At 38.6% G+C, this 24165-nt stretch overlaps 1 protein-coding gene across 2 annotated transcripts; it reads left to right on the forward strand.

The window, feature by feature from the left end:
* Positions 1-6031: 6031 nt before the first annotated feature.
* Positions 6032-23645, forward strand: MED30 (mediator complex subunit 30). Of its 2 annotated transcripts, none has more exons than XM_036264139.1 (4): positions 6032-6319; positions 10808-10966; positions 13123-13227; positions 23370-23645. In XM_036264139.1, exons 1-4 carry the CDS (start codon positions 6143-6145, stop codon positions 23463-23465), a joined length of 537 nt encoding a protein of 178 aa, XP_036120032.1. In that variant the 5' UTR covers positions 6032-6142; the 3' UTR covers positions 23466-23645. The 2 variants fall into 2 exon arrangements, with proteins under 2 accessions (XP_036120032.1, XP_036120033.1); XM_036264140.1 differs by lacking the exon at positions 23370-23645 and adding an exon at positions 21099-21184.
* Positions 23646-24165: the final 520 nt, after the last annotated feature.

The raw sequence follows: 24165 nt of genomic DNA on the forward strand, positions 1-24165 counted from the left end.
CAGTAACAACCACAAAGCGCAACAGTAGTGATGTTGGCAATTCGGACATGCCAAACCGAAGCTGGAAGTGCTACCTTTAAGTGAAAAGTGACAGTTCTCAACTTAATACGGAAAGAAAAAATATCATATGCTGAGCCCTGGCCAGTTTGACTCAGCAGTTAGAGCGTCAGCCCGCGAACCAGAGACTCATGGATTTGGTTCCAGTCAAGGGCACGTACCTCGGTTGTGGTTCTGTCTCCAGGACTGATTGGGGTCGTGCGGGAGGCAATCAATCAATGTGTCTCTCTCACATCAATGTTTCTCTCCCTCTCTCTTCCTCCCTCCCTCCCTCCCTCCCTACCACTCTATCTGAAAATCAATGGAAAAATATCTTCGGGTGAGGATTAAAAAAAAAAATCATATGCTGAGGTTTCTAATATCTATGGTTAAGAACAAATCTTCTATCCATAAAATTGCCTAATTTATCAATTAAACTTTAAGTATGTCTGTGTGTATAAATTAAACTATAAGTATGTCTATGTGTATAGGAAAAAACATAGCATTTATAGGGTTCAGTACTACCTATGGTTTCAGGGATCCATCCACTGGGTGTCTTGGAACACACACTCCATGGGTAAGGAGAGAGACCACTGTATATGTATGTATGTATGTATGTATGTATGTATTATATATATGGCACATTTTCTTTCTCCTTTCATCTGCTGATGGATGTTTGGATTGTTTCCATATCTTGGTTAATGTGAATAATGCTGCAATGAACATGGGAGTGCAGGTATCTCTTTGAAATCCTGTTTTCTTTTTTTTTTGTGTGTGTGGTACATGTCCCTTGTAAGGCCGGTGCTCGACCACTGAGCCAAACCAGCCAGGGCGAAATCCTGTTTTCAATTCTTTTGGATGTATACTCAGAAATAAAATTGCTGGATCATATTGTAGTCTCATTTTTAAATTTTTGAAGACTCTCCATATTCTTTGCCATAGCAGCCATACCAATTTACATCTCCGCCAACAATGCAGAAGGGTTTCCATATCTCCATATCATTGCCAACATTTGCTATCTCTTGTATTTTGATCATAGTCATTCTAGCAGGTGTGAGGTGATACCTCATTGTGGTTTTGATCTGTATTCCCCTGATGACTAGTGATGTTGAGCATTTTTTCAGGTACTTGTTGGGTATTTGAATATATTTTTTTGAAACACTGTCTGGTCTGGACATCTGCTCATTTTAAAAATTGAGTTGTCATTTTGCTAGTGAGTTGTAATGAGTTCCTCGTGTATTTTGGATACTGATTCCTTATCTGATACTTGGTTTGCAAATATTTCCTTCCATTCCATAGGATGCTTCTTCATTTTGTTGATAATTTCTTTTGCTTTGCAGAGGACCCTCTTCTTTTAAACACACCACCAATAGCCTCATGTATCACTCACACTTACAGCCCATTAGCTAGAACCTAGGGAATTGGCCTTGCCCACGTGCAAGGAAGGCTGAGACATACAGCCTTTACCCTGGGTGCCCTGCTGAATACCAGATGTTCCACTGCTATGGAAGAAGACAGAGTAGACACTGGGTAGAAATTGTAGTCTCTGTTTCACTCCCTCACTGCCTGTGGTATTTGGGCAAGAATTTTCTGCTGAATATGCTTATTCTTGACATTAATATAACACCATCTTTGTGCAGATTATTTTGCTTAACCTCTCAGCAGCATCTGACACCGTTTTCCATGAGCTTCTTCCTGAAACAATCTATGCTTCCTGTGCCTTCCATGGCATGACGCTGTGCAGATTTTCCTCCAACCTCTCTAGCTGTGATCAATTTTTGTTGTTGCTGTTGCCTACTCTTTCTCTTTCTGTCCCTTAGTGTTCCTGTGAGTTCTGTCCTGGAGCCACTTCACTCCCAACTTACCCATTCTTCTCACTGTCACACAGGGTGAAAAGAGGTACAGCACACAGTCATGGAATCTTTACTATATGCTAAGAACTCTAAGCACTTTATACACAGAACTTCACTCAATCCTACCAACAACCACAAAGGTAGGTACCATAGTTATTCCCTGGTTTTACATGGAGGTTGATGTGATTTGTCCCCAGCTGGGTAGGGCCTGGTTTGGATTTTACTCCAGGACATCTGATGCCACAGTTTTTTAGCTTACCATTAACATCACCCTTACACTCCTTGTCCCCCCACACAAAAGAAAGACAAACAAACAATAACAACAAAAAACCCTACATTCGATCCCATGGATGTACTCAGTTGCTTACTAGACATCTCTGTTTGGCTATCTCATAAGCATTTCAAACTCAAGATGCCCCAGAGTAAACTCATAGTTCTTTCAGCAATTATTTATTGAGCACTTACTATATGCAAGGCACTGCTCTAGGTGCTAAATCTACCAAAGTGACATAAAAGGACAATATCTAACTTCAGGAAATTTACTGTCTAGTTGGGAAGACACACAGTAAAATAAATAGCATCAGTCTGTGATCAGCATTATAAGGAAAAATTAAGCTGGATACACAGAGAAATGTAGAGAGGACCATGTGGTAGATAGGATAATGGGTCCAAAAAGAGGTCAACCTGACCCACTGATTCCTGGAATCTGCAAATACATTGCATTTCATAGGGGAGAAAGGAAAGTTTGTAGATGTGATTAAGCTTAAGGACCTTGAGATGTGGAAATAATCCAGTATTACATAGATGGACCCAATAAAATCACATGGGCCGTTAAAAGAAAAAGAGGAAGGCAGAGGGTGAGTCTGAGAGACACTACAAGGACAACAGAAGAAGAAGCAGAAGAGATTCAACACATGGGAGAGATTCCAACTAGCTTTCTAGATGGAGGAAGAGGTCATGAGTCAAGAAATATATTAAACTATAAAAGCTAGGATGGGCCCTGAGTTTATAGCCAGCAAGAAAATGGGGATGTCAGTCCTACAACCACAAGAAACTAAATTCTGCCAACAACCTGAATTTGTAGAAAACAGATCCTCCCCAGAGTATCCAGAAAGCACAGCCTTGCCAACACCTTGATACTAGCCTAGCAATATCTGTGCTAGACTTCTGTACAAAAGCATAAGTTAACAGATTTTAATTGTTTTAAGCTACTAAATTCTTGTAATTTTTTAAGCCGCAAAAGAAAGTAGGGTGGCTGGACCTGGAGAAATATGTGTGGAAAGAGCTTCCTGAGTTAAAAGGAATGACCCTGAAGTGACAGGAGCTTGGAATGTAAGAGAACAGCAAGGAGGCCCATGTGGCTGGAGTGAGGGGAGAGCAATAGAAGCTGAGATGGCAGGAGAGGCCAGAGGCCAGCCATGTGAAGCTCTGCAGGTCATGGAGCTTTAGATTTTATTCTAAGCATGATGGGAAGACACTTTGGCCTGGCTTATACTTTAACAAGTCCTCTGTGGGTGTTGTAATGAGAGTAGACTGAATGGGGTGAGAGAGGAAGCAAGAAAATCCACTTAGGAGGCCATTTCTATTGTCATCCAGTAATCTAAATAAGAGAAGAAGATAGCCTGGACTAGAGTGGAAGAGGTGGAACAATGAGAAGTGGTCCCAGAGAGGAAATATTAGAATCTACTGTAATTTCTGATGGCTTGGAAGTATGGTGGAACAAAGATAAATCATATGAACAATTGAGCACATGGTAGTACCAGTTACTGAGATGGGGGGGAAATTATAGTTAAAGAAGGTTGGGGGCGGGGGATCAGGAGTTTGGTTTTGGACATGTTAAGCTTTGGATGCCAATTAGCCATCCCAGTCAAGATGTTAACTTCAGGGACAGTTTGGGCTAGAAGCATGTGGTAGACAGAATAGTGCACCCCCAAGATGTTGATGTCCTAATCCTCAGAATCTGTATGTTATGTTACATGGCAAAGGAGAATTTAAAAAGGAAACCAGCTGACCTTAAAATAAAGAGATATCCTGGATTATCTGGTTGGGCCACAGCAATCAAAAGTGATCTTAACTGGGGAAGAGGGAAGCAGAGGAGTCAGAACCAAAGAGATGGCATCATGAAATGGATTCAGCTGGCTGTACTGGTTTTGTAGATGGTAGAAGAGTCCACAAGACAACCTCTAGGGGGCAACCTCTAGAAGCTGGAAAAGAAAAGAAAAAAGATTTCTCCTCATAGCCTCCAGAATGGAACAGAACCCTGCCAACACCTTGATTTTAGCCCAATGAGAGTCATTTCAGACTTCTGACCCACAGAGCTGTGAGATAATAAATCTGTGTTGTTTTTAAGTCACCAGCTTTGTGGTAATTTATTAGAGCGGCAATAGGAAACTAATACAAGTCATAATGTCACTGAAGCATGTTTTTTCTTCAGTGGAACACCTTGGTAAATGGCATAAACATGACCTATTTGTTCAAGGCAGAAATATGTGCCATGCTTAATTTCTTCTCTTTCTTGTTCCCAATCCAGTCAATATCCAATCCTCCAGATCCTACTTACTAAATATTTATTCAAAGTAACCCACTGTACTGTTTATCATCATTTCCCTTTGAGATGGAAGAAGACAATACATCCCCAACATTCTCTATTTAGCAGCCAGAGTAAGCCTTCTAAACAGAATATTTCTGGTAATTATTCCTCTCTCCGGAAACTCTTCAGTGAGTTGCTGTTTCACTCAGAATAAAGCCCAAATTCCTTGGCCTGTCTTACAAGATCCTCCAAGGTTTGCCTTTGTCTTCATCGTTATTTCCTGACACTTCTCCTCACCCTAACTTCAGACCCTGGATAGCACCTGGAGCCCTCCTCCCTTCAGGTGTGGGCAGTGGCCTTCCTTGTCCCATGACCTCCTCATAGAAACACTCCAATGTTCAGCAACTTCTCCCATTCACCATCAGGGCCCAACTTATTCTCTTTAGAGTGTCCCTGATCTCCTAAATTGTTAGCATATTAATATTAGGGCCTTAAACTTTTCCTTCAAGACACTTCAAATTAATTAGTGTTCTTGACAGCAGGGCTTTTGGCTGACTTGTTCACCACTCTTATCTCCATTTCTAGCAGCCAGCTCATAGTAGATGCTCAGGAAGCATTTGTTACATGATAACTGCTCACTAAGGAGCTGTAAAAGCCCTCTTTAAGATTTCTATAATGGTTCCTATGGCATTTTTAGTAACCATTCCCTATAAAGTCTTTACTAAAGGAGTGTTCAGATACTTTTTAAAAAGCAATAATTTTGTGTCTATGACCCTTTTCCACATTATTGACTTTTTTGTCCCATTTCAAAATGGGCAAACAGAGATAAGTGGAAAGACGGCTTTAATTTTTCTTACATTCATGTCAATCAACATGAATTTAGTAAGCACTGTCTATGTGCCTGTCACTAAGCGTGGAGTGAATAAAATAGGCATAGTATCTGTTTTTATGGAGCTTGCCTACTAGTGTGTGTATAAAATGAGAAGTCAGAAAGTAGGGAACCGAAAATTTTATAAACGTAGTAATAAGAGCCAAATTCAGGAAGGGGAGTGTTAATTTTATGCTTGGGGTGATCGGGAAAGCTTCTCGAATAAACCCAGATTTGAGCAGAGGCCAACAGCAATTCGGTATCTCTATCAGGTCACCGTGAAGCAAGCAAGATCTGGAATCCTGTTTTCTAAATTTAAATCGCATGTTACCAGTTGCAAGTTGTCTGCGACTAAACAAGTCAAACTAGCCCCTCCGGGCCTTCCTCCTACTTGTAAAAGGACAAAAATACTACAGACCTCGTGGGCGTATTAAGAGAACAAGCTCAGCAGAGAAACAAACACAAAAAGAGTTCCAACTAAATTCTAACCGAGGGCTGAGAACTTGGGAAACGAACTCCGGGTTAGCCTACCGGCCTCCCACCACCACCACCAACCCCGCCCCTGGCCTCAGTGCAGATAATGATTGGCTACTCAACCCGTCCGTCCCGCCCCGTCCGGTCCAATCCCGGCCGGCTCTGCTCCGCAACTGTTCCCAGGGTACGCCGAGTGGGTGGTGCCCATGACGTTTGATGACGCGATACGTCACGGTGGGCGGAAGTCACGGCCGCTGTTTTGAAATCAAGCCGCCTGAGTCTTAACAAGTTCCTACCCACGCGGAGCCGGCAACATCCCGACATCTAGGGACCCCGGAGGCCTCTTGTCAGGCCCCGCCGGCCTGAGGCCGCAGCCGCGCCATGTCCACCCCTCCGTTGGCTGCGTCGGGGATGGCGCCGGGGCCCTTCGCCGGGGCCCAGGCTCAGCAGGCCGCGCGGGAGGTGAACACGGCCTCGCTCTGCCGGATCGGGCAGGAGACGGTCCAGGACATCGTGTACCGCACCATGGAGATCTTCCAGCTGCTGAGGAACATGCAGGTGGGGAGCGCCGCGCCGCCCGGGCGTGCGTGGAGACGCGGTGCGGCCGCCAGGCAAAGGGGCGCTGCTGTAGACGCTCCGTGGGGCCCCTGGCGCCCCACCTCAAGTGTTGGGTCGCCCCGTTTACACTCAGCGGTGTTCCTCAGTGACGTGTCCGTCCCCAAGGCCCCGCCACGTGCAGGGGATGTTTTCCAGGACAGAGTTCTGGACGATGGAGGCCCGCGTTCTCGATGCGCGCGGTTCTCTGGGTCCTAGGCAGACTCGCACCTTCCGGGGTCAAGTCGCTGCACTCCGCTGCCCTGTTTTAATTACTTTAACTTTCATCTCATCTTTTCCTAGCAAAACACTTTCTGACGGTCAAAGGAGTTGACTTCGGATTCTGCTAACCATAGCTCTGTTTTGGTATAATGGACATACAATAAAATGCGTTCCTAAAAAGTTCTGACGTATATATATATGTACTCGTGAAACCATCATCCGTCACCGCAAGAGTTTCTCATGCCCCTTTGAAATCTTGACGTCTGGCCTTCCATCCGCAGACAGCCTCGCATTTGCTTACAGGCACCGTCAACTTTCTAGAGTTTTGTGTAAATGCAGTCATTCACTCTGTAGTTATTTTTGTCTGGCCCCTTCCACTCATCATGTATGAGTGGTTTGTTCCTTTTGATTGCTGGCTAATGTTCCATTGTACGAATATATCACAATTTGTGTATATGTTGATGCACATTTGAGTTATTTCCACTTTGGAGTCGTTATGAAAATACTTCCATAAGTGTTCTGTGAACATGTGTTTCATTTCTCTTGAGTAGGCAGATGCGTAGCAGTGGAATTGCTGGATCAAAAATTAAATGTTGAACATTTTAAGAAACTTTTCCGAAGTTCTGCACCATTTTAATTCCCATCAGCAGTGTTTGAGGGGTCCAGCTACTCCTCATCCTGGTCAGCACTTGTTATTGTGTCTTTCTGTTTTGCAACTACTTTCTGGAAGTCTGTGACATGTCTTTTCATTCTCTTCACATTGCCTTTAAAGAACAGACGTTTTAAATTTTGTTGGGATCCAATTTATTAATTTGTTCTTTTAGACTGCTTTGGGTGTCTTACCTAAGAAACTTTTGTCTAACTGAAAGTGACAAAGATTTTTCTCTTCTGGAAGTGTTATAGTTTTAGGTTTTACATTTAAGTCTATGATCCCCATTGAGTTACTTTATTAAAAAAATATGTTTATGTCTATGATCCACACTGAGTTACTTTACTTAAAAAAATATGTTTTTATTGATTTCAGGGAGAGAGAGATAGAAACGATGAGACAGAAATATTGATTGGCTGCCTCTTACACGCCTGGTACTAGTGATCGAGCCTAAAACCTGGGCACGTGCCCTTACCAGAATGGAATCAGCAACCTGTTGGTGCATAGGATGACGCTCAGCTAACTGAGCCACACAGGCTGGGCTGAGTTAATTTTTTTATATAATGATAGGTATGGATCTGAGTGCACTTTTTTGCATTTTGATACCCAGTTGTTCCAACAACGTTTTGCTAACCCATTATTTTTTATTGAATTTATTGGGGTGACATTGGTTAATAAAATTATGTAGATTTCAGGTTACAATGATACATCATCTGTATATTGTATTGTGTGTTCACCACCCTAAGTGAAGTCTTCCATCACCATTTATCCCCCCATATCCTCTTCTATCTCTCCCCACTCACCTCTCCCTCTGGTGATCACCATACTTGCTAACCCATTTTTATTTTTTAATCCTCACTCAAGGATATTTTTCCATTTATCTTCAGGTAGAGTGGGAGAGAGAGAAACACGAATGTGAGAGGGACACATCAACTGGTTGCCTCCCGCACGACCCCAACCAGGGCTGGGACGAACCCTTGACTGGAATCGAACCCGATTCCCTTTCCTTCCCTTCCTTTCCCTTCCTTTCCCCTCCCCTCCCCTTCCCTCCCCTCCCCTCCCCTTCCCTCCCCTTCCCTTCCCTTCCCTTCCCTTCCCTTCCCTTCCTTTCCCCTTCCCTTCCCCTTCCCTTCCCTTCCCCTTCCCTTCCCTTCCCTCCCCTTCCCCTTCCCTCCCCTTCCCTTCCCCTTCCCCTCCTTTCCCCTTCCCCTTCCCCTTCCCTTCCCTTCCCCTTCCCTTCCCTTCCCTCCCCTTCCGTCCCCTTCCCCTCCCCTCCCCTCCCTTCCCTTCCCTTCCCTTCCCTTCCCTTCCCCTCCCCTCCCCTTCCCCACCCTTCCCTTTCACTTTGGTCCAACGGCCCACACTCTAACCACTGATCCAAACCGGCCAGGGCACTAACCTATTTTTAATGCTTGCTAATCTTATAACTATGTGATGTGGTTATTCTGGTTTTATGGATGAGGGTTCTGTGATTCAGAGAGGTAAAGTGACTTGCCCAAAGTTGGATAAATTCGAAACCAGGTCTTCAGACTCTTATAATTTTTATTTTTATGGGTCCACTAAAGAGTGGTTTATTGCCTTTTTTTTCCTTTTTTTTTTTTTTTTTTTAAGTTCTTGAGATTTTTTTCTACTGATTTTAAAAGTAAGTCAGTTGTGTAGAAATCTTTTAAGATCATGTCAGTAAGCCAGTGTGAAACAACACAAAGGGAATCTAAGAGAAGATAGGAAATCTTTGGCAATTACTTTAAAAATTAATATATTACTATCTAAAATGATTAAATGATCTCTTAGGATCTAGCAAATATAGTCGACCCTTGAACAATGCGGGAGTTGATGGGTGCCAGCCATCGGCACAGTCAAATATATACATTTTATTTTTGGTCACAGTTTTATATACTAGAGAGAAGTGCATAATGAGAACAATAATTCCCATAATAGACCAACTTCTGGGCTAAAAATTCAGCAGTCAGTCCTCCATATACGTGCATTCCCACCTACAAATCGAAAATGTCTGTCTTTATTTTTAATATGTGTATGCAAAGTATTGAATTAGGACTGGAGAACTAATAGCTAATTTTTATCAAGTACTTTCCTTGGCCAGGTACACTATTATAATAGCAGTTCTAAGGAGTATTTTTATCTCTATTTTATAGTTAAGGAAACTGAGGCTCAAAGAGAGAAGAACTGACCCAAAATCACACATCACTAGTAGCTCTTCCTGTTAACCTCTTTATAGTACTAACTTGTGTCAAACACTTTTTAGTATTAAAAGAGATATAATACACATTCATGGCCAACATAGGAAAAAAACTAAAAATTTTCAAAAAAGTATCAATAACCAGATTACAAGTGGACATATTCTTTGCATTTCAAAATAATTTTGTTTTTCCTTAGTGAAAAAAATTTCTTAGGAGTTCTTTTTACATGACGCATACTTAAGTGATGTTTAAGTATAGATTTATTGGGAAAATAATCATTAAGGCAAAATAATTCAGACTGTACTTTAAAACCTTCCATTTGTCAGTACTAAACACAATGATACAAATGTGAATAAGTTCCGGTCTTCACTAAGTTGAAAATATGGGCAAAGTAGTAAATCTAGTAAATGGCCATAATAAAGGTACATCGTACATAGTTTTGTCACTTTAATCCCCAAGATTAGTATAAGGGTAAGTGCTTATAATGGAAGCAGCTTGTATACTAGAAAATGGGGTGTAAATGTTGTTAATTCTAATGTTAGAATGATTTCACAGATGAGATCACAGGAATAAAATGTAAAGATGTACAGAGAAAGGAAGATTTTGTTCATGAGTTTCAGGAAGGCACAAAAGGTGCATGTTATAAGTTCTAAATAAATGATCAATTTCCATTTATCTGTGATTTTGTAATTTCATTACATATAGACATTTGGCTTCTTTGGATAAAATTTCTGAATTAAAAATGCATAAGCATCCAAGACGGTTATGATCATTTTAGTTACCTATAATAATTTATTAATGATGTTCAAATTCAGATCTATTTGTACCTATATCTCCTCCTATATATTCTTTTTACAGTAAAAATTTTGGTGACAGCTTAATATTTTAGTGTGTGCCTTGTGTGTCTCAATGATCAGAGTTAAGGTACCCTGAGATTATTTTGCAATAGGAGCAGCATATTACTACTTTTCTTCTGCTGAAAAGTCCCGTCTTCATTTATTTGTTTTATTCTTTTATAAACTTTGTATTTTATTTTTAACTTCCTAATTGAGTTTAGCTGCTTGTTGCCTTTATGTGACAGTAATATTAAAATTGCACATTTTAAAGTTATAATATACTTTAAAAATTAGAGGAGAAAAAGTATTTCACTTGGTTAGAGGCGCTTTTCAGAGTTTTTTCTAGATCTGTTTTACAGCACAGAAACAGGATGCCAAGGAGCCAAGAAATGAGTACGGATTACTCTTAAATTCTTAAAATTGCATTTAATTAACTGTGAAGAGCTATTTGCCTTTTTGCTGTACTTAAAAATGGTTTGCCAGCTTTACTTATAGAAAATATGATTTTCACTACTTAAATTTTTGTTGTTTTGTTTTGCCTGATAAGCTCCCAAATGGTGTCACGTACCATACTGGAACATATCAAGATCGGCTAGCAAAGCTCCAGGATCACCTTCGCCAGCTCTCTATTCTCTTCCGGAAGCTGAGACTGGTCTATGACAAATGCAATGAAAACTGTGGCGGGATGGACCCCATTCCAGTAGAGGCAAGTTTTCATGGTAGAGGGAGGATGAATGTAAGATGTAAGATAGTTTCAGGCATTTGTAATTTTTTTCCCTTCTCTCTTTCTCCTATTTTTGCAATATTTCCAAATTTTGAATTATATCAGTTTTACTTTTGACTAGAGAAGATGAAAATATGATATGAATATATAGAGAGAATATGTATGTATAGAATTAATACTATATTTTCATGTTAATTTTTTGTAGACTAACATACAGGCTTATTAGTGAAGTTTGGTTGTCAGGATGAGAGCATTGTCTGTGGCAGTTTTTATCATTGTTGTGTCTCCTTTTAATTAAATCAGTGTGTGGTTTTATTTAGTAGAAGTTTTAAAAGTATTGTCAAATACTTTTTAGTTTTCATGTAAATTCTTTATGGATGAAGGTTATGTTTTTATCATTAATAATTTAGATTAGCTTAGTGACTCACTTCAGTTTTAAAATGTGTTCTGTAAATTTAACCTTGGATCATAGACATATTTTAGTTAATTAGGTATATGATACTGTTATAGATGGCCCTTTCCTGTTGACAAGTTATATTTCTGTCGTCAAAGGTAGCTGGGAAGATTTGAATGGTCTCTCACTACATATAAAGAACAATGTCATGTGATCAGCGCTTTCTTTTTGAGTGGTCAGCATGTAGGGATGAGCAGAGAAAGTAAACTCAAAACAGCCTGAAAAGAAGTGGTCAGAGATGTTGGAGAAACATCAGAAAAGTGGTTAATAAATTGTCAGAGGCTGCAGAGAAGTCAAGGAAAATAAGGACTGAAAACTGTCCCGTAGATTTTGCTGGAGGAGAAATGTCAGTATATTTGAGCAGAGCTTCAGTGAAATGATAGCAACAAGAAGTCAGATCACAATGGGCTGAAGATTGAACAGGAAATAAGGAACTGGAGCCAGCAAGTGGATATCATCTTTCAGAGAAGCTTAGGTAAAAAGCTTCCCTTAGGAGAGATCAGAACATGTTAAGATGATAAAGGAAGAAACGGTAGGGAAAAGGTGGGAGGCGGACAAATAATAAATACAGGAGGCAGAGGAGTCAGAGTGCAGGAATGGAGACCAATTGTCTGCAGGCAGAAGGACAAGTCTGCATGGGCAGAGGGGAGGGAAGGAAGAAAGAGTGGGTGTGGGTAAGTTTTTCTTGTCCCAGGAACTGGAAGACATTTAGTCAGATGACTCCTGGTTGTACCAATTATTTACCTGGGGCCTGTGCCTACATTGGTAATAATATAAAACAGTTGAGACTATCTGATTCTTGAAGCCTGTCACATCTCCACAGGGCTTCATCAAATAAACTTCATCACAAACCATACATATTTAATTATCATTCTGCTAGAAGTTTCATTGCTATATACATTTTTTCTCCTACAAAAAATCCTCACATTCTTCCAATCAAAAGAAGTTAAGACATCTAAGGAGTTTGCATGGATACTTAGGTTCTAGATAGCAAGTAAAAGACATTTATATAATGCACATCCATGAAGTTGCTTTCTTTCCAGTATGGATGAAAGAAAGCCTGTTCTATCTCAATGGACTATGAATTTCTTAGTTGTGGGAATCACAACTTATTTGTCATTATTTGTGCAGTGTCTCATCCACTGTCTGGCAATTTAATATTTGCTGATATTGAATGAGTAGGCTATTATTACTTAACTATAAGTCACAACTAGTATTATAATGGCTGTTACACAAACTAACTGAAAACTAATATACAGAATGCACAGAAATGATCAATTTATCACGCTGTTATTTTAGACCATCACCTAAATTAAAATGTATTTTTATACTATTAAAAGTATAAAAATTGCCGTGGCTGGTTTTGCTCAGTGGTTAGAGCATTGGCCCACAGACCAAAGAGTCATGGGTTCGATTCCGGTCAAGGTCATGTACCTCAGTTGTGGTTTGGTCCCAGCCCTGGTCAGGGTCATTCAGGAGGCAACCAATCGATATGTCCCTCTCACATAAATGTTTTTCTCTCCCCCTCCCACTCTGTCTGAAGATAAATGGAAAAATTCCTGGGTGAGGATTTAAAAAACAAAAGGATAAAAATTGACCTTACTCTGACTCATTATCTATACTAGTGTAAACGGAAATTTTGTGTCGTATTTTTTACTTTCATCTTTTTGTTTGTCACTTCAAGCAACTTATCCCATACGTGGAAGAAGATGGCTCAAAGAATGATGATCGGGCTGGCCCACCTCGTTTTGCTAGTGAAGAGAGGCGAGAAATTGCTGAAGTAAATAAAGTGAGTGATTAGTCTATATATTTTATATTTTGGAATTAATGAAAATTTTACAGGGGAGTCTAATGTAACTGAAAAACATAATTTGAATTATAGAATTATATGAAACAGTTTCTGTGGCAAATTTAACTCGGTACAACCAAGAACTAAAAGGTAAGCAGAAATGTCATCTGAATACTCAGAAGAGAGATCACAGAATTCATGCAGTAAAGCTCTTAGAAAAGCTTCATAGGCACTCAGTCACAGCCCATTTACCTTTTCTTTTCTAGGCAGAATTCTAGCTTTCTAGTTTATAGCATATTTGGAGCAACACGATAAAAATTTACAAATAGGAGATGTGAATGTCTCAACGCCCGAATAAGACTGAATTATCGAAGCATTACTCTACCCTACTCCCCCCTGCCAAAAAAAAGTTCTGGACTTGGATGTATATATTTATTGCTGATACTTTCAGAAGTTCAGAAGATGTTCAGATAGTTCTCATGAAATACAGAGAAGCAGGGAAAGTTGTTACTTCTTTCTGTGGTAGAAACATGGCCCACACTTACCAAAACCTAACCAATCGCACAATAGCTAGAACTATCAGTTTCACATTTTCATGAACACGTCCCCTCATCCTGCTCCTGAAATGTTAATTCCAGTTAATAGAATTCAGGAGGGCATTAACAATCCACCACAAAGAGGATTTTCTGAGGCATATGTGGATATATAAAACATGTAATATCAGTAGATTAAATTGGAAAACAAATTTTTTTTGCAAATCTAAAACATTTGATAAAATTCAAATATTGCTTATTTAAAGAAGATTTAAAACTATTAAGATAGTATCTTTTTTTAGTCTTTTTACCTGTGAAAAATAGCCAATATTTTTCATACTTTTTTCAGGCACAAAATAGATGCCTTACCCGACTATATTTAATACTCTTTTAAAAGTTACAGACAGTACAAAAATAAAAAAAAATTTTAGGAAACGGGTTATAATATGTATAAGCTTATTAAGTTTGTTAAGCTTGTATGTATATTATAGCTCAAGCTTGTCAAGTGCAAAGAAACTCAGTTGATAACTACAGTCAATAATTTTGATTAAAAGGCTTAATATAAGATGATGCCATTCTCTTATAATTATTAAACCAATTATGCTATAAGATCCTGTTCATATTTGCAACAATAAGTATTAAGTAGTTAGGATTTATCTCAATGATATATGTGATTAAACTTATTAAGATACATAAAGGAAGTTTTGAATAATTAAAAGAATATATAAAGTTCTTATGTGGCCAATAAATATCCTAAAAATGTCAGTCTTGATTGTTGCATAGTTTTAATATAGTAACAGTCCAAATAGGCATTCTCTTAAAAGTACACAAAAATAAGACTTTAGTGCAATACTAATCAAAAACAAATCCAAATTAAAATCCAGATGAGAATATTTTTCTTCAGAGTAAACTAAATATGAAAGAAAATACTGATAACATTAATAAATCAACACTCTTTGTATTAAAAATTAAAATGTAATATGAAGTACAATATAAAAATAATAAGTATGAAATATTGGTACAAGAATAGACAGATTAGTAAAATAATTGCCAGAAAAGTAGTCTTCCTATTATATATGAGAATTTAATATGACCAAAGAAGGATTATGTGGAAAATTAGTCTTTAAAAATAGAAACTTTGGGGGAAAATTAAGCTAGCTTTTATGTTACACCATATGTCAAAATGAATTTCAGAGTTGAAAAATAAGACCTGCAAAACAAAATACTGGAAAATTACAAGAAAAATGTATATCAAAACTAAGAAGAAAGGAAAAAAAAATGGGTAGATTTTATAAAATAAAACTTTTTTTAAAGGAGAAATACAAATTAAGACTATTTCCAGCAAATTTGACAGTAATGAATGAGCATAAAACACAGTAGAAAATTGGTCGGGGATTAGGGGATACTTGGGAACTTAATTAGACCATGAAGAATAAATTGTGTTTGGTAGTCCAGAGACGAGGCATTCATTTATTAAGAAGTGTTATGTTTCTATTGATAATCTATGTATTAATTCACAATAGACATGTGGTTTCTTTTTCTTCTCTGTAATAAGGATATTTTTATAAACTACATTGTAATATATATAGGCAAAATACCATTGTAATGTTAACTATAATTTCGGAGTACAGCATGTGACCTATATAGTTCATTTTCTACCATAGAAGATTTTACATTTAAAAAAAAAAACTTGTGTAGCAGCACTATTTACAATAGCTAAGATCTGGAAACAGCCCAAGTGTCCATCAGTAGACGAATGGATAAAAAAGCTGTGGTACATATACACAATGGAGTACTATGCAGCTGTAAGAAAGAAAGATCTCTTATCCTTTGAGACTACATGGAGGGATCTGGAAAGTATTATCCTAAGCGAAACAAGCCAAACAGAGAAAGACAAGTATCATATGATCTCACTTATTTGTGGAATATAATAACAGTCTGAGGAATGGGGTAGTCCCAGAGACATGGAAGTGGGGTACAGACTGACAATCCCCAGGAGAGGAGGTGGTGGGGGAGAGATAAACCACAGAACTTATATGCATGTATGCATGAACAAAGGACATGGACAACAAAGCTGGGGACAGGGCAGGGAGGGAGGGGGAGGGGGGCTTGGGGCATCAGTGGGGGAAAAAGGAGAAACATCTGTAACAAATAAATTAATTAAAAAAAAAAAAAACTTGTGTATATTCAGAAAGTTATACTTTTTCTAAATGTTTCATTTCACTTTTCATTTACTTGTTTTTTTTATATGATTTAATGGCTTAGAAATAACTTATTCTTGAATCAGAATATGGTAATACTTTGTGTAGTTAAAAATAATATTACTACCAAAAAACTATTAAAAACAATAAATACAGTAAAGTTGTGGGTTACAAAATCAATATACAAAAACCTGTTGCATTTCTGTATAGTAACAACAAAATATCAGAAATGAAGAAAATCCCATTTACAATAGCAACAAAAAAATAAAATAAAATACCTAGGAATAAAATTAAGGAGGTTAAGAACCTGCACACACTGAAAACTATTTAACAGTGTTGAAAGAAATTGAAGAAGGCACAAAGAAATGGAAAGATATTCTGTGTTCCTGGATTGGAAGAATCTAAAAAATGTCTATATTACCTAAAGTAATCTACATATTTAATGCAAGCCCCGTAAATAATTCCAAGGCATTTTCCACAGAAAAAAAGAATTATCAAATTTGTATGGAACCACAAAAGACCCCAAATTGTCAATGCAATGCTAAGAAAAATGAACAAAGCCAGAGGTAGCACACACCCTGATTTCAAACTATACTACAAAGCTAATCAAGACACTATGGTTTTGGTAGAAAAACACACACAGAGACCAATTGAACAGAACTGAGAGCAATAAACCCATATTTATTTGGACAACTAATTTCTGACAAAGGAGCCAAGAATATATAAGGGAGAAAGGAATGCCTCTTCAATAAATGGTGTTGGGAAAGAATATTGAACAGCCACATGCAAAAGAATGAAACTAGACTATCTTACACTATATACAAAATTTAACTCAAAATGGATTAAAAACTAAGACCTGAAACAATAAAGTACATAGAAGAAAACACAGGCACTACAATTTTATGGACCTTGGTCTCAAAGTAGTTTTTGTGAATTTGACCCCAAAGACAAGGGAAGTAAAAGCAAAAATAAATGAAAGGACTACATCAAACTAAAAAGCTTCTGTACAGCAAAAGAAACCATCAACAAAACAGAAAGGCAACCAACCTAATAGAAGATAATCCGTAAATAATACCTCTGATAAGTTGTTAATATCCAAAAAATATAGAGAACTCACACAACTCAACAATCAGAAACATGCAAGCCACCCAGCTGGTGTGGCTCAGTGGTTGAGCATCAACTCCATACACCAAGAGGTTGCCAGTTTGATTCCTGATCAGGGCACATGCCCAGGTTTAGGGCCAAATCCCCAGTGGGGGGCATGCAGGAGGTGGCCAATCGATGTTCTCTCTCATCCATCTAAATCATTCTAAAATCAAAGAAAAATAAATTAATTAAAAAATAAAGAAAATAAGCAATCCAATTAAAACATGGGCAGAGGACCTGAATGGACACTTTTCTAAGGAAGACTTACAGGTGGTCAACAGAGATATGAAAAGATGTTTAACATCACTAGTTATTAGGGAAGTGCAAATCAATACCACAGTGAAATGCTACCACAAACTCACCAGAATGGCTATTATCAAAAAGACAAGAAATAACAAGTGGTACAGAGAATGTGAAGGAAAGGGATCCCTGTTCTTGGGAATGTAAATGAGTGTAGCCACTAGGGAACAGTCTGGAGGTTTCTCAGAAAATTAACAGAACTACCATATGACCCGGCAATTCCTCTTCTGGGTATTTACCTGAAAAGTGTGACAACAGTTATTCATACAGATATATGCACTCCCACGTTCATTGCAGCATTAGTCACAATAGCCAAGACATGGAAACAACCTAAATGTTCATTAATGGATGACTGGATAAAAAAAGATGTGGTATAGCCCTGGCTGGTGTGGGTCAGTGGTTAGAGCATCAGCCATTGAAACGAAAGGTTGCAAGTTTGATTCCCGGTCAAAGGGGCACAAAGCTGGGTTGCAGGTTCGATTCAGCTTCCTTTGGGGCATATGTGGGAGGCAAGCAATCGCTGTATTTCTCTCACATTGATGTTTCTCTCTCTCCCCCTCTCCCTCCATTCCAGTCTGTCTAAATATCAGTGGAAAAGATATCCTCAGGAGAGGAATGACAAAAAAAAAAAAAAAAAAAAAGATGTGGTACATATATATAGTGGAATACTAAGCCATAAAAAAGATGAAATATTGCCATTTGCAATACTATGGATGAATCTTGAGACTGTATGCTAAGTGAAATAAACTTGTTGGAAAAGGACAAAAACCATATGATTTTACTCATATATGGAATATAAAACAAAAAATAAATCAACTAATAAATCAAACTCATAGATATTGAAAACAGAATGGTGATTACCAAGTGGGGAGAGGGAATGGGAGGACAAGTGGGTTAAGGGGTCAAATATATGGTAATAGAAGGACACTGGACTTTGGGTGGGGAGCATGCAACAGAGCACATACAGTGAGTTACAATGTTGTACACCTGAAAATTATATGTCATTAACCAGTTTACCTCAATATATTTAGATTTTAAAAATCTTATTAGCTTTAGATGATAGAATTTTGTAAATTTTAAGTGAAGGTATAACTGATATAAATGATATAATGTAACAAGAATTACTTTTTCCACATGAGAATTTAGTTCTCATACACTCTCTTTCTCCTGGACCCAAGTGAATACTTTCCCTTTCTCGATCCTTCCAGTGCAGTTATGTCATAATTGGGGCTCGATAAATAATTCTGTGTTCATATTATTTATTATGATACATAAATATTATTTATAGCTAAGCCACTTAGTAAACTAGAGTTACATTTCCTTGGCTGAACAGTTTTTGTTTTCCTAAAGTTAATGATTAACTCTTGTAGTTTTTAACAAATTTGATGATTTCTTTATGAATTTGTGGCAGCATCTCAGGACTGTTCCAACTTTCCACAAAGTCAAAGTTATCCAGCAATTTATTGGTTGTTTTTTCATCCTAAAATCTTGTCTTTTTGCTAAGTCTGGGCCTGCTGTTTAGCTACGTTATTGGGTTTTCTTCAGCCTCATAAGCCCTAACCTCTCCTTTTGGTTTCACTCTTTCCTCCCTCTCATATCTTCCTCTTTCTTGGTTTACTGCCTTGTTGGTAAAGTACATGTGTCAGTAGCTTCATCAAAAGAAATACAAACTGCCCAGGGTGATATGTCTGCTTTCTGACCACCTAATGTGACTACGATAATGCCATGAAGCTTTGGAATGTGACAGTTGTAATCAACATTTACTGTAAATCATCAGAAGACAAAATGGCTTAGTTTCAATCATCGAGTTTTTGTCTCATTTAAATACTTTTCATATTCTGGAATCCATAAGCCCGAATACCCAAACAAGTGTCCGAGACTATACGTTTAAAGAACATCAAGAATGGGTTCTGTTTTGCTTAGAACTATTCTGTTGATGGTAAAATGAAATTGAAAGATAATGTGGGTAGTTTTTTATAGGGTTGACATAACTCAGTCCATGCATTTAGAAATTAAAACATTTTGACCAATTGTCACAGCCTTTGTATGAATATTAAGTTACATGGCGTGACTTAGCATAAACCTATTTTTTAAAAATATCTGCTGTGCTTAACATTCACCTGTTAGTGTAACAAATTAGGCACAGCTGATGGGTTTTGATAACAGCAACTGTCAACCTCTGTTAAATCGATCAGTGTCCAGATTATATATATTAAATCCTCTATCACATCATGAAAATTTATTTACAGTATAACCACTAACAGAGCTGTCAGCGTTCCTCTTGATAGTTTCAGGGTGTGTTTTGTTTGGCTCTAGGTAGTTTACATGTATGCTGAATTTTTAAATTTAAAACTTTGTGACATCTTTGAGAAAAACTATCCAAGTGCCTTATAATACACGTGGAACAAAAGTAGGATTGCGGTTGTGAGTACGTGGAAGTTTATTCTTATATTATTATCTATTAATTATTATATTATTTTCCATATGAACAACTATAAACCTACTTTTGCCCACCCTATATATCATACTTAAAAAAAACTGTTTTTGCTGGGGTTTTTTCCATTTATCCCCACATACCCTCTTTCACCTTCCTGCACCCCTCCCCTCACCCCGAAATTACCACACTGTTGTCCATGTCATTTTTTTTGCTATTGTCTATAGTGGAATATTACTATGGAAATACACATTTTAAAATTCTCTTACACTATTTTTAAAGAATTAACGAGGCCAATTTTTTTTTAAACAAGTATACCCGAATTTATATTTCCAAATGTGTGTTCTTAAAAGTAGTCATGTTGGTAAGCTGTGCATTGATTCCAGTGATGCAACATTATGGAAGCCACATGTAACCACTGTTTTGATACTGATTTTAAAGTCTATTTTTTAAATGTTTTTATTGATTTTAGAGTGAGAGGAAAGGAGAAGGGCAGAAAGAGAAAGAGAAACATCGGCTGGTTGCCTCCATTATGTGCCCTGACCAGGAGTCAAACCCGCCACCTTTTGGTGCATGGGACAATGCTCAACCAACTGAGCCACACCGGTCAGGGCTAAAGTCTGTTCTTAACCACCCAGGAATATAATTTTATCACTTCCAATTACTCCTTGATTTATATTGAAATTGTGACCACTGAGTTTCTTTCATCCGAGTTGGCCTTTGAATGGTTTTCAACTGTTACCAAAATTAAATCCTTCCTCTGCCTCCTTTTTTCATGAACTCATTTGTCACCATTGACGTTCTGTAGGAGACTCCATCCCACACGGTTGCCCAGCTCACTTTTTCATTGCAGTTTAAATCACATTTCTTCTTCAAGAAAGTCAGTGGGTCCCATCACTCACTACCCAGCCTCAATTCACCCTCCTTTCACCCTCTGCTCACTCCAGGTTTTTCAAGACCCCAAACAAAAATGTTTTCCATGCCCTGGCCAGTTTGGTTCAGCGGTTAGGACATTGGCCTGCGGTCCTGAGACCCGGGTTCGGTTCCTGCTAAGGGCGCGTACCTCGGTTGCAGTTTGTCCCTGGCCCTGGTTGGTCTTGCGGGTGGCAGCCACTCAATGTGTCCCTTTCACGTCGATGTTTCTCACTCTCTCTCTGTTCCTCTCTCTCCCTCCCACTCTACCTGAACAAAAAATGGAAAAATGTCCTCAGGTGAGGATAAAAAAAAAAAATGTTTTCCTTGTTTCTGCCCCTACAGGAGGCAGTGGCTATGTTTGGGTTCGCCAGCGTCTCGTCTCTTTCCTCTGCCATCTACCTAACCAGGCTGTAGCCTAGTCATTTGGGCATGATCTTCCTCCTACTTGATGTTGAAGTTCTTCAAGGCAGCGGATGTTTCTCATTCCTTTTTCTTCCTTCAATGCCTAACCCAGAGCCAGTAGTTATGGAACAGAATGTGTTACAGGCTCAGAATTCTGTTCCAATGAGAAGTTCTGAAACTTAAAAGTGTTCAAAATATGTCAGAAGGTACCAATTCCAATAAGATGTTTAAAAAAACCCAACTTGCAGTCTCTCTCTTCCTTTTGCTCTAACTCAGCAGCTGTTCTCCGCCTGGCCTGAGGGGAGCCGGGCGGCTCAGTCCCACGGGAGGGGAGTGCGGCTCCGGAGGCCGCTGACGTGGAACCGCTGGACGCTATTAATTAGTTCACGGGACTAAACTTACTGTTGCTCATTAGTGGGTCTGTAACTGATAGTCATCTTATGTGTGCATGGACAGAAAAGGAGAACTGGCAGGGGCCTAATAGAGGATACAATCCCCTTTCATAGGCAAGAGAACTGAGGATAAGGATTTGTCTTTGACCAAACAGTAAGTTAGAGGCAACCTGAGAACTGAGACGGGTCTCCCGCTTCCCAGGAGACGCCTTTCTCCGTCACAGCCTCTTCACGCTGCCGCTTCGCCGCGTGGCCTCTGGGATGAACCCGCCGCTCTGGCCTCTGTCTGGGTCCATGTGCTTAGATGATATGCTCAGTTTGCCGAAACATCTGCCACGTACTATGACAATAGAACGTAGAAGGTGGGCCACCCGAAAACTGAACAGGGAGACTAACTAAAATACTAATAGTCTTTTCCCCAAAAACTGTTTAAGGGAGCTTTATGGTACTATGTACTGTATGGTCATATGTTGTATCTGACTAATTCTGTTTTCAAATACAAGTTAAATTTAATTAATATGAAACATTGAAGTCTCTGTAAGTTGCTTTTCTGTTTTCTAATAAGAATTCTTGGTCTTCCCTTTTCCCTAAGTAATATAAGTAATTTAGTGAATCTTGATTTGTTCTTTAATGAAATCAAAATTTAGATTTTTAGGCCTCTTTTTAATGAACATGTACTACTTTACATGGAGGTGTTTTAATATAGTTTCTTTAAAATTATCTAAGTAAATATATTTCCAAATGGTTATTGAACAGTAATGTTTATTATTATTATAGCTACTGAACACTTTGAGCAGAAGTTCTCTATCTTCATCTTGTTTTACCTAAGCAGACATTTTCTACATAGGGTTTGAGGAAAGGATACTTAAAGATAAGTTTATATTGCTCTGGCCGGTTTGGCTCAGCAGTTAGAGTGTCAGCCCGCAGACCGGTGAGTCCCGGGTTCGGTTCCCGCTAAGGGCACGTACCTCGGTTGCAGTTTGTCCCTGGACCCAGTTGGGGTCATGTGGGTGGCAACCACTTGATGTGTCTCTCTCACGTTGATGTTTGTCTCTCTCCCTCTCTCTCTCCCTCCTGCTCTATCTGAAGATAAATGCAAAAATGTCCTCAGGTGAGGATAAAAAAAAAAAAGGTTATAAACTGTAGCCTGGTGGAAACCCAGACACAGAGATACAGGCAGCCAGCAAATCTGAGTGGTTGATGGTACATTGGGGATGGGCCATTTGGTCTTCGGTTTTCAGAATTAGAAGTAGATTGCTTCATGTTTAGGCAAACAGTGACTTCTGCCACGTTTCTGAAAGACCAGTGGCATCAGGCATTGTATTTTTATTATGCTTTATTTCCTACATCGACAATTCTAGTCCTCGTATCAGTTCTTCCGAGGCAGGTTCCGTTGTTACCCTCGTGTTTCTGCTGTGGAAACCGGAGCGCCGAGAGGCTGGCAGCCAGCACCACACGTTCGGGGCAGCAGCGCAGCGCAGGCCCGAGTCTGGCTCTGCAGATGGTGCTCTTGACCATTTTGTTACACTGCCTCTTGGGAAACCTATATACTCTGGTTTTATAACAATTAAATATTTAGTTTATTTTCTTTGAAAGCGGAAGTAGACAGGTAAAGGGAAGTGGAGGCTGGAGCCAGGCCTCTGTGGGCTGGTAGAACTCAGTATGCCTTTTAGTGAATATTTGTGGCCAGAAAAGGATGAGATCTTCTGCCTGAAGGAAACACTTAGCTTAACTGTCTGCAATCCTAATTTACGACATTTAATCTTCTAACGGCATGGTCTATGTTTCGTTTTTGACAAATTCTTTTGTTTCTATACAGAAACTCAAGCAGAAGAATCAACAGCTAAAGCAAATTATGGATCAGTTACGGAATCTCATCTGGGATATAAATGCCATGTTGGCAATGAGGAGCTAAACTGATGTTTACATTTCCTGCACTACACATTATACCGGCTTTTCCCCATTGAAGAAGATTATTTATCTGTTTGTATTCTGTCCACTAAAATTAAAGTTCCTATTTTTACATTAAGGTATTCATTGGCAGTCTTTTTCTCTTTCAAGCTATTGATTCTGTGAAAGATTATAATAAATGTTGACAGGGTTTATGTTTTGGTTAATCTTTGTGAATTGAATAATTGTTTTTTAAAAGCAAAATAATTAAGTTTTGTAAATAAATTTTTATATTGATCAATGGTTTTTTTGCTCATTTCATTATGCTTTGAGGAGAAAATTAAAGGTTTAAACATTTTTGCAGATGAAAATATCAATCTGGTACAAATTAATTAAAATTAAATATGTAATTTACCATTTCAGTTCAATTTTTAAAGTCAGTTTGAGTCCCAAATAAGTTAAAATGAGAAAACAGTTAACTTGCATATTGCTGTCAGTAGGTGAAAACTATCACCATGTTCTTCAAGTGTTTGGTTTTAATCGGAATGAGCCGTCTCTGAAAGGGAACAAGCAGTCTGCCCGTGGCGCAGACAAATCACGAGTGTGACTGTTTGCTACCTGCTTCAGCCAGGAAGCAGCTTCCTATCTGCTTTTCCAGATGCACCCTAACGTCAAGAACATTTTGTAAACAGTACATTTTCAAGAGTTTTAAATGAGAAAGTGCC

Source organism: Molossus molossus, unplaced genomic scaffold, assembly GCF_014108415.1.
Source record: "Molossus molossus isolate mMolMol1 unplaced genomic scaffold, mMolMol1.p scaffold_m16_p_16, whole genome shotgun sequence".
NCBI lineage: Eukaryota > Metazoa > Chordata > Mammalia > Chiroptera > Molossidae > Molossus > Molossus molossus.

Bases quoted from the DNA above. Each gene is read 5' to 3' on its own strand.
- MED30 (XM_036264139.1), top strand. From the start codon at position 6,143: ATGTCCACCCCTCCGTTGGCTGCGTCGGGGATGGCGCCGGGGCCCTTC. The intron at 6,320-10,807 runs GTGGGGAGCGCC...TTGCCTGATAAG, and splicing joins AGCTGCTGAGGAACATGCAG to CTCCCAAATGGTGTCACGTA. The intron at 13,228-23,369 runs GTGAGTGATTAG...GTTTCTATACAG, and splicing joins AAATTGCTGAAGTAAATAAA to AAACTCAAGCAGAAGAATCA.